Source organism: Mya arenaria, chromosome 4 (genome assembly GCF_026914265.1).
Source record: "Mya arenaria isolate MELC-2E11 chromosome 4, ASM2691426v1".
NCBI lineage: Eukaryota > Metazoa > Mollusca > Bivalvia > Myida > Myidae > Mya > Mya arenaria.
The window spans coordinates 66579348-66590213 of NC_069125.1; the positions used below are offsets into that span (position 1 = coordinate 66579348).

At 34.7% G+C, this 10866-nt stretch overlaps 1 protein-coding gene across 14 annotated transcripts in view; it reads left to right on the plus strand.

The window, feature by feature from the left end:
• The window catches only part of LOC128232212 (CAP-Gly domain-containing linker protein 1-like), a 52025-nt gene extending 42990 nt beyond the window's left edge, over positions 1 to 9035 (plus strand). For 9 of the 14 annotated variants that reach the window (XM_052945630.1, XM_052945633.1, XM_052945637.1 and 6 more), the window contains 8 exons: positions 144 to 264; positions 529 to 581; positions 1897 to 2014; positions 2240 to 2470; positions 3268 to 3386; positions 4103 to 4269; positions 7294 to 7413; positions 7551 to 9034. In XM_052945630.1, coding sequence (XP_052801590.1) covers positions 144 to 264; positions 529 to 581; positions 1897 to 2014; positions 2240 to 2470; positions 3268 to 3386; positions 4103 to 4269; positions 7294 to 7413; positions 7551 to 8161 — 1540 coding nt within the window. In that variant the 3' untranslated portion in view covers positions 8162 to 9034. Of the gene's footprint in view, positions 1 to 143; positions 265 to 528; positions 582 to 1896; positions 2015 to 2239; positions 2471 to 3267; positions 3387 to 4102; positions 4270 to 4989; positions 6681 to 7293; positions 7414 to 7550 lie in introns of those variants that run through there. The other 5 variants (XM_052945635.1, XM_052945638.1, XM_052945643.1 and 2 more) reach the window with 3 other exon arrangements.
• The last annotated feature ends 1831 nt before the right edge of the window (positions 9036 to 10866 follow it).

Here is a 10866-nt window from a genome sequence, read left to right on the forward strand (position 1 = left end):
CATTGTTCAAAAAACATTTTGGTATTCACTATTGTCTCAGAGTTTCAGCTGCCTTAAAGCATAGTTAGAAACCTGAAAGCTAAAGGGGTGTGTTTGCAGGTTGTTGTGTTTGTGTTTAATCTATGTTGGGGTTATGGTTGCAGTGAGGAGAGCCAGGAGGCAGTTTCACTATTGGAGGACAGCGTACAGGATCTCGAAAAGGAGCGGGACAATCTCACCAGTCAGTTACAGGGAGCCTTCGAGAACCGTAGGGAGCAGGACAAGGTATAGTTATTATTACCCCACCGGTATTGTAGCATAAAAAAAATATATATAAACTATAACTGTCTTTTTCTTGATGCTGATGCTAATGTTGACCGTGACAGAGATTCAATTTCATTGTTAAATCTTGGTCATGATTTTGGAATGTTTCAAACTGTTCAATATGTATAAAGAAACAATGAGTGGTGAGTTGGTGTTCATGAATACTATTTTCTGGAAATGGCCTAAATGTATACTGATACTGGCACCTTTGTGTTACTTTTCTAGGTATTGGAACTCAACCAGAAGCTTAATGAGGAGATTGAAAGCATTAAGAACAAGTAAGTATTTGTATTTACACGGTTTTACTATTTCAATTTCTACAGCATTTTTTTTCTGAAAACCATACATCTATACAATTAATATGTAAAAAAAACTTTTTCAACACATACCGGTAATATACAATTTTTTGCATGAATTGTTTTGAAAATAGACCACTCACCATACTTCTTATGTTTTACCTATGATGCCAAAGACAAACAGTTTTGATTCTGGTAAGAGTTGTTCTTGCCTGTATGTATTGTGATATGTGTTGCTTCTTAGAACAATAGTGTTTATTTAAATACATCCAGTCACAAAAGTTGACCTCTATTGCAAGTTTATTATTTCAAAAGCATGTCTGTTTCAGTAGATCGAAGATGCCTTGTTATTTCTGAAATCAATTCATCTGTTTAAGTGGAAATATAAGCAATTTTAGGTCTTCGTTTTGCATGTCAGACTCAGTAGGACTTTTCAAGCTTGTCCATGTACATCATTATCTATATCTCGGGTTTATTTACTTTTCGTGTCATAGTCATTGCTATGTTGTACATTAAATTATCCTTTTGTGAGCCTACATTCAGTATGTTTTATATATATATATATATATATATATATATATATATATATATATATATATCTTGATTCATCCTTAACAAAGTCTGTAGCAGGTTATATTGGAGTCACCATACAGTGGTTGGTTGGTTGGTCTGTTTGCAAAAGTTTGTACAGAGTAATACTTGCACAGTTTTAGAGCTGTCACGCTTGATACTTGGTACACATTATGACCATGATAATATTAAATAATAGTAATTGCATAATCCATTGAACTAGATGGCACTCAGGGAGCATTCCTCACTAACAATGACAGCTCTTGTTCTTGACCCATGGCTTATCTCTTGATCATTTACCCCGGCCGACTCATTTTTTTAAATTTTTGTGCCCTTGAGCAGTTTAATGCTTTGGCTGTATCTAAGATTTTAGATTGATCTTGTGAATAATAAAAATTACATTCCTTGGTATAATATTAAAACATCTATTGTGATTTCTATTTCAATATTTGCTTGAGTCAGGCAATAAAATCCTGTAATAAGGCACTGTGGGGGCGGGTCGTCAATACTTCTGTGATAGCTCTAGTTTTAACTGTTAAGCATTGAATTCAAATGATTAAAAGTATGGCATATTATTACTGTAGGAAAAAATCCAATTCGTTAACATTTTACTTCATTGCTTATTAATAGCCTCAAGACCAATTTTACAAAAGAATGAAAATAAGAAAACTATATTCATTTACATTCTCATCATCTTGGGTGATATCAGACTGTGCTCATATTTCAGACACAGGGGTGAGGTTGAGAGCCTGAAATCACAACATACCAGTCTACAGGCGGATATTGACAGCTCCACTACCTTGATACAGCAGAAAGACTTGCACATTCAGCAGCAGCTTAAACAGGTATAGACAGGGTGCTGTAGAGGAATGAACAGTAGACTATATCTTACATCTTCTTTTATCACACCTTAACTTGAATTGATGTGGAACACTGCTAATGATTATGTTCTTAATGATGTTCTACCATAAAAAAATGCATGTGTATAACTTAACTTAAAAATTATCCAATATAATCTTTGCTAAATGGTGTCAGAACTGGTACAGAATATGATATGTTAATACTTGTAGATTACAGAGATGGAAAAAGGGAACTCAATGCTGACTACCTACAAGACATCGAATGAAATGTTAGAAAAAGAAATAGCAGGCCTGAAAGACCAAGTGAATCAATTGCAAACAAAACTGTCCGAGTCCCACAACAATGCTAACATTGTTAACAATGTTGGTGCAGTCACTTCTGAGGGCACTAATGCTCTTGTTGAAAAACTGCGGGAGGAAAATGGCAATGCCCAAGGACAGGTTTGTACTGTTAATTTCTCATGCATTTATAGAAGAACTAAAGAATAAATTTTGAAAATATACCGTTATAATAAAACAGTAAGTTAGAAAACAAATGACAGAAAATGAATTACTGTTAGAGGGTTTATGTAAGATATACCTGGTAAGCACAAATTGAAAAATGTCAACATTAAAATAAAAGTTTTAGATATTTGAAAGTTTAATGTTATTATCTTGAAACTGCTGTTGGTAGAAACAAAGTTATCATTTTTGTTGGCACTTGGGTGACCATAACCGACTATGCCCTTACGAAGATTTAAACACTGATATATGTGTTGCTATGTTTGTAAATTGTTTTGTTTTAATGTCATAGTATGGCTTGTCTTTATTAGTGTAAGAGAGTATTTGCAAAAGTGAGGAAGAGAGAAATAAATCAGTTTGTAAGTTAAAATCATGTGTGTCACTGTAATTAGTGCTTGTGGTAGAGTTTGGATAAAATCACGTTTGATGTGTATTAAAGGTCATACTGTCTGTGTTTTCTGTAGAATACATGACTGTGGGGTGTCAAATCTAGATTTAAGTAAATGTGCACATGGGTGACTGTGTGAGTGGCATTGTTTAGTTGTGTAAAATGTGTAAAAGGGCACTTATATGTACAAATGTATGTTAAGACTTTCTGAAATTGCTGGGTTTATTTGTTAAAGACGTAAATAATGAGAAATTCATATAAGCATCATCTGTTCTATATGATTACACTTTCACTAACCCAGGAGGGAATATGTTTTGAATGTAGTGGCTACAGTATATTTATATTACAGGTGGAGTTCCTGAACTCTGTAATTGTGGACCTGCAGCAGAAGAATGAGGAGCTCAAGGTCCGCCTTGAGGTCATGGAGAACGGCGTTACCAACGGCCAGGACAGCTCCATGGCAGCGCAGTAAGATATTCAAATAAGGCTCACATCATGCATGCAATTTACCTACAAGTAAAAATAGGTCTTAAAGAGAATGTGACATAAACAAATGTGACGTCGTAGTCCTGTTACTCAATCTACTTAAATGAAGTACAGTGCTCATAGTGCGATGTATTTTCAGGTCATGGGTACTTTTAAGGTTACATTTTGTTGTTGTTGAATTTGAAGATATATCTTATAAAGGGAAATTGTCATGTTTTTAAATGTTATAACTAATTATCAGGGCATCTAAAAGTTTGAAATCTCAATAGGTCAAAGCCCGTTGACCCCGATCCCGACAATTGTTTACATGAGAAAAAGACAGCTAATCGCCATCTCTTTGAAGTAATAAAAACAGCGAAGTCAATAAAACAGACCGTTAACACAGAAGGTATCACACGAATAGCCCTAAAGGATGTCCCCTGGTATTTTGATGTGTGAATGACAAACACTGTTTGTGTTTTACAATTTCTACATATTTTACTGACTTATCCATTTGGGATCAAAATTGGAAAAAAATGAAAAAAAATTGGACTGATTTTAAAGCCATATTCTGTTACTGTAATCGGTCAGGTAAGGTTAAAATCAGTCCAGAATGGCAAATTGTTGGTTTTGAGAAGCTAAAGTAAGATTTTTAAATGAAGAAAAACTACCTTTATCATTAATACTCTGTACATAAGGATAATGCTGGTGTTATTCAGGACTCCGACAAAACGAGCGGCCCCTCGTATGTTCTGTGACATCTGTGATGTGTTTGACCAGCATGAGACAGAGGACTGCCCACAGCAAGAAATGTCAGACAGTCCCCCACCCTCCAAACACCACGGCGACAGGCACCAGATACGACCCTATTGTGATATATGTGAAGGTACAACGTCTCATCTTTGGATCCTTAAACAGGAAACATGAAGTTTTGATTTGTCATAGCTTAGGTGTTATAGGTCCTGACCTCATGAGAAAACTTCAATGTTGGCTATAACTAAAAAAGATGTTAAAGAAATTCACATGAAGCATAGTACACATGTTACAAGTCCCCACAACTCTGGTTTTTATAATTTTTGACTTATCCCCCTTGATTTACTGAGGACAAAATCCAATTCATTTCACTTTTTGTCACATCACACATTGACTCATATCATATCAAGCACAGAACCTTTAAGTTTTTCTTTTGCATGTGATGTTGACATGTTGTGGTGAGCTATAGTTCCTACATATTTCAGCATGTATTTTACTGTTCTCAGACTGTGTTTTATTTGGGTTACTAGTATATAGTTTGCATGAATTGGTAGACATTTATTAGAGAACCAAATAAATTAATTATATTCATACATACACATACAAATGTTTATTTATACTAAATCTATTGTCTACCAAACAGGACTGCAACCACATTTATTTAATATAGAAAACATTGTATTCTCATGGATCAGTTAGTTATTGTCTCATTTATTTTTGGCCATTTTGGTATACTTTGAATCTTGCTATAGTACTAGAGTATTTTTCATAAATTGTAGTCTGCATGTTGATATATACACATTTCATTTGCCTACTAATTCATGTTGTGTGCATTCTTGGGTTCCGTATACAGAGTTTGGCCACATGACAGAACAGTGTGATGATGAAGAAACTTTCTGAGAAGACATGCCTGCCGTCCAACCTACCAGTCACTCCAGGGAAGATGTGTGCAATCCTGGGAAACTTACATATAGCATCCACATGTTTATGGTTGCTTTCTCTGTAACAGTTGCTGTCTTGTGATATATCATAGAAACACCATTTATGTTTGGTTGTTAATTAGCGTAGCAATGATTGTTCACGGTTAGTGTCAGAAATGAAATAAGTATTTTGGTTTAACGAAAGAAGGTAACTGTTTCATGTTATTGTGAAGTTATGACCTGTTTACCATGTGACCTGTGGCATTGTGTTTTGCCTGTGTTTGTGAGGCATTTACTCCTTATGGTGAAGAAGGGCACTGCTCCATGTATACTGTGATAATACTTACATAAGTTAAAGCAATTGTCATGGTGTGGTATATGTTATGCTGTTGAAATAATTCTGGAGAATTGTACTGACAGCTGAATTTGGCTTTAGATTTTTGAGGACCTTAAAGAATTTTCTATAAGCATTATAGATGCAAATTTTCTGTTTGTTATTATTTTTAGCAGAATGTCTTTCTACCTCAATACCATAGAAGTTATTTAGCTCTTCGGCTCTACAATAGAAATGAAAGCACTCACTCTATTGGAAGTGGCATTAAAACATAATTATGTAACTGATATTCTTGAAAGCATTTATCTGCACATTTTGCAAATTCAGTCTCCTAAGAAAAAAAGGGTTTGCTTTGTAGCTTGTCCCTTTGTTATTTCCTTAAATGTAAGTGTATGTTTTTCATCTCAATTTCCCGATGGTCATGTTTATACAGTAGTTCGTAAACAATAGTAAACAGTCTTCCAGAGTAGGGTCATTGCACTCACTGTAGCTGATTGTGTAACGATATAAACATGTAGATCTCTATGCAATACATCATGATGCCTTGCGAAAGATTAGTTCATTTTAAGTAAGTACACATATCTTCTGTCACTGCAATATCCCTGTCATATAATGTTAGACTCCATCAGACATTACCATCTGTATCCTAATAGTAATATGTTACATATATTTTCACGCTGTGTATTCTTCACATTCCCAGATGTCAAAAAAGAAATAAATCTATTAATAAAAAAATTAAGTATGTGAACATTAAATGAAGATAATTGATTTAATCAAGAAGATTCACTGGTGCCATTTAAAAGGGACAGTTTCTAAGATAAAAATTGAATGTATGTTCAAGAATCCAGTAAAAAGAATTGATGAATTTTGAGTTTTTATTATTTGTTACATGTAAATTTGTACAGACTATTATAAATGTAATTTATTTATGTTGCTGTTTATTAATAATTTCAATTATTAATGCATTGTTACTATGAATAAAGAAACGCTTTTATGCTTACAAAAGTCTTTTTTTTTGTTGTAATAAGGATAGAAGTGGAAATGAGCGGTCTAAAGCTTAGAGAGTATAAAGAAAAATGGGGTGGGGAATTAGTACTCACTCTTCAATGACGTCTATGTACACAAGTTGTCATACTTTTGTTAAATCTTGGTATTTTGTAGGTCTGAAATCATCTCAACACTATGCTTTTTCTCTTACAATCAAAGTTATCAAATTAGGTTTCAAAGCTTGACGTAGATTTGCCTCAAATGGAGACTATGGAGATGCTGGAATGTGACGTGGGTATGTGAATGATTTATTACTTGATAGTTGCATGCTTGTTTGAGTATTGTTTTTTAAGTTTGTGCATGTTTTTGTATCCTTTTTCACAACACAAACATTCATTATCCATCCATATATTTGCCATAAAAAAATTCACTCTGTGTTTTGACACAGTTGTAACCATTTAATGTACTATTAAAACTTATGATTGAATGTACATGTTCTATTAATAATTGAATGGGATTTGGGCATTGAATTAACCCTAAATTGACTTCTAGGCATAATTCAGGTTGTCTGGTCCTTGTGTGATTATTTAATTTTATAAAGAGTTTATATTACACTGTTTAAAATCCATGTCTATATTCTGATAAACATAAATTGTTTATACACCAAATGAGTAAAAGCGCTTGCCAAACCACACATGTTCAAATTTTCAACACGACTATAGGTGAATCATAGGTACAGGTAACTCCCTTAGAAAGTGTTCCTAAACACTAAAAAAATATAATGTTCTTGTCAAGTCTTGGTGTCATCACCGGGGCATTGTCCTTAATTATTTTAAAAGATGGTTCTAGCTAGGTGTCTGTTCTGAATAACTTTTTTTACACTTAATATTTCAGTACATGCATTGCAATGTTTCAGAGTTCCATCCTCCATGCCCTCTGCTCTCAAAGGACAAGGTTCTAGCCACAGGGGCTGAACGGATTGACCCCAAGGCCCTCGTGGAAGACTGGGTGAAAACTGTCGACAGTATATCCACAGGTAACCTCACCTCGGTATTCAGTCAATATCTTTGAAAGAATGACTATACAACTATACATGTTCAATTATTAATATTGCATACATTTGCTCAATATTTAAATTCCTTTATAAATCTTGTTGCTGTATTTGTTTTTAAGAACTGGCTCAAGAATCAGAGAAGGTGTTTGGCAATGATGGTGAGTTTTTCCCTGTACTGGCAGACTCCATGTCCAATTCTGCTGGTTTCCGTGACAGCGGCTACTATGACGGTGTACTAGAATCGAAGATTTCACTTTCTGACCCTATCTCATCAAGGGGGAAAGTTCTGTCTGATTTTGAAACTGAACAGATCATCGAGACAGTGGATAAAAAACACAAGGCCATGTTACGAAAAGGTGTAAGAAAAACAAAGACTAATATTGAAGAGCAAGGGAAGCTGACCTTAGAAATAAATGATGATAGCACTGTGTTCCGAAGACCAGGCAGTTTGCCACCGCTACATTTAGTTGGTGATAGAAACACAAACAATGCAAGTTCCAAAGGAGTGAGCAATACCCCAGCCAGTGCCACTTCCCCGTCAGACAGCGAGTATCAGTCAGGCCAGGAGAGCCTGGGATCCAGCTCTGAGTCCCCGGTGGGTGGGGGAACACCTGAAATGGAGTCCTCTGTGGACACAGGGGAGGTGTTCCAGGCTGACACTCCCACCCACAATGACCCTAGGGGTGAAACTGATGGGGATAAGCCTGCTGAGAATTGTGTTATATCTTAACTTAAGTGATCATGTGTTTTGTTCTTGTCTGCTCGTCTTCAGTCTGTGGTTGTGTAACAAGTACTGGTTTGTTATCCATACTCGATATTGCATTCTATTGGTTGTGTCATATTTCCACTGAATGAAATCTCATTTGTTTAGTATTTTTATAAATTGTATAACAAGAAAATGACATCTAGTTGCTTGCACATGAATAAGATTGTAAAGCAAAAAGAATATACTGTTCAAAGAGTTCGAAAGATTTCAGAAATTGTGTTCTAGAAATTGGTACCAGTATTAAGCTATTAAATGGTGCAAGTCTTGTTTGCAAAGATTAACATAGATCTGAAATTTGAAACAAAATGAGTACATATACTTTGAAGGGAGTGGTTCTTGGAAAATACTCACATTCCTGGAGAAGGCCCCTTTTACAAATGTATGTGTTATTAGTTATTCTTACAGCTCTTGAGACATTTTCCATAGTTTCACAATATGTCATACCCAGTAACATTACTTTATTGAATAGGATGGTGTTAATATGTTGGTAATATTTTATTTACTCATTGCCGGACTAAGGACAGGTGGAATCACAATTTCCGGAGTAAATTTTACTAAAAGATGGTGTTGTTTATGTATTTGTTGACCTTGTATTGGTTACCCTTGTATTTAACTGTTTTGGTAATGTATGTTGTGTCGCGCTGCTTATGATCATATTGTGAAATTGGAATTAAACTAAACAATGTATTATCTGAATATTTTAATATTTATATTGAAAATGAAATTATCAGTTATTCTTCATGTACATGTACACGTAAATATATATATATATATATATATATATATATATATATATATACAATATGCTGCTACACTGGCGCGTACTTGTTGATTGTGTTTGATGATTTAATGTGTAAACATGCTTTTATTTTGTATGAAGAATAAAGTAAAATTCGTTGAAATGGGTTATTTATGTAAAATGTTACCTGCCTACTAGGCCAGAGAGTCTAAGAGAACACCAACATCGGTGACGGTCAAACACAGTTTATTTGTACTTGCTAAAATAAATGTTCTTTAAATTTGCTGGTAGGGCAAACATCTAAAATGTACCTACATGTATAGATCGTTATTAATGGGGGTAAATGAGCTACGTCTGAAAAGCCCCAGTACCAGAATGGATATTGTAAGGCCCAGTCATCTTATAGGGTTTTCTGCTGATGAAATTTGCATTCATTTAAAACCTGGGCTACTACAACACCATGTACAATTGTATCCTTTAAATGCATTGTAAATGTGGTTAATACATGTTTATGAACAAACTTGGTTAATTTGGTGTGTTAATGTTCAGTACAATAACACCAATAGCAAATTAATTATCAGAAAGAAACTGATATCTAAGCTCTATTTTTGGCCATTTATAGTGTGAAAATCAGCAACCAATATCACTTGAAAATTGTACCAATCTTGCATGGGTTTTAGATGTATTGGTCTTAACATAAAAATCCTTAAAATGTAGCCTGACTGTCAATATTGTTCATTATACATAGTGTACTTAAATAATGGATTTACTGTAAATGAGATTATCAGTTGCAATGACTAGCACTTGATCAGAGGTCATTGGTTCAATCCCTGCTCAGATCATGTCGGTGTTGTTGGCGCCAACGTACATCAAGTACATTATGCAGTTGTTTTAAAAGAAGCACTGCCCGTTTGTAGCGTTATGTCACATATTTTTGGAGGATACACTTTCGAATCCGAAGAACACTTAATTTTAGTTGTACTCAAGGGCATATCAAACATAAAAATACAATATATTCACATAAAATTATGCAACAAAATATGTATATAATCTGGATTCAAGATTATTATTTTGAAACTATTACTTAATCAAGATAGTAGATATAACGTTTCAATGTTCTGGTGGTGTTAGTAGTTTATACTCCAGGTCCCGGCGTGAGCACATTGAAGGGTCCTACAGTGACAGTTCAACCTTCGCACATCTGGGCAGTTAACCAGTTCTAGGTGCCTTCACCTCTGCAAAGAACTGACAACTTCTGTACATGCCAGGGGCAGTGGTACAGTGTGAATGGTCGTAGAAAGGATTTCATAACCAATCACAACGGGAGTGACCTGGTCCGACCGGGAATGGAGCCCGGGTTGTCTGATTCACGGTCTAACGCTCTACCGATGGGGCTAACAGGGCAGACTAATGTTCAATGTTCTGTAGGGTTGTAATAGTATATGAACCTGAATTCTTAAATTATAAATGATAAAGGTATTGAAAATCTTGTTTTTGATCTCATATGTATGGCAGCATTTAAAACGGAAAATGTATGTATGTCGATTGCTGGGAAAGCTATTCAGAGCTAGCGGTTCCTGTTCATGATTTTAAAAGTAAAATTAATCTAACCTTTAGGTTATTAAAGAAAATACAAATAATAGAGAACTGCCCTGCGTGTAAACATGATGTATATGCTTATTTATACATCAAGTTAAAAGGTTAATTAATTTCCAAGCATTTAAGATAAAATTTGAGAATGTAAGGTATTGTACACACTTTCCGATAATAGTTTTAAGCAGGGATCACTGCGTTAAAAAATATTGTTCACCAGATTGATAATGGCCGTTTTGACTATTTTGTCTGGACCTATTTTGTTTGGTATTTTAATGTACGGGAATTATCGTACACGGATGGAAAATGGCCGAGGCTTTCCGAATGGACACTGTTA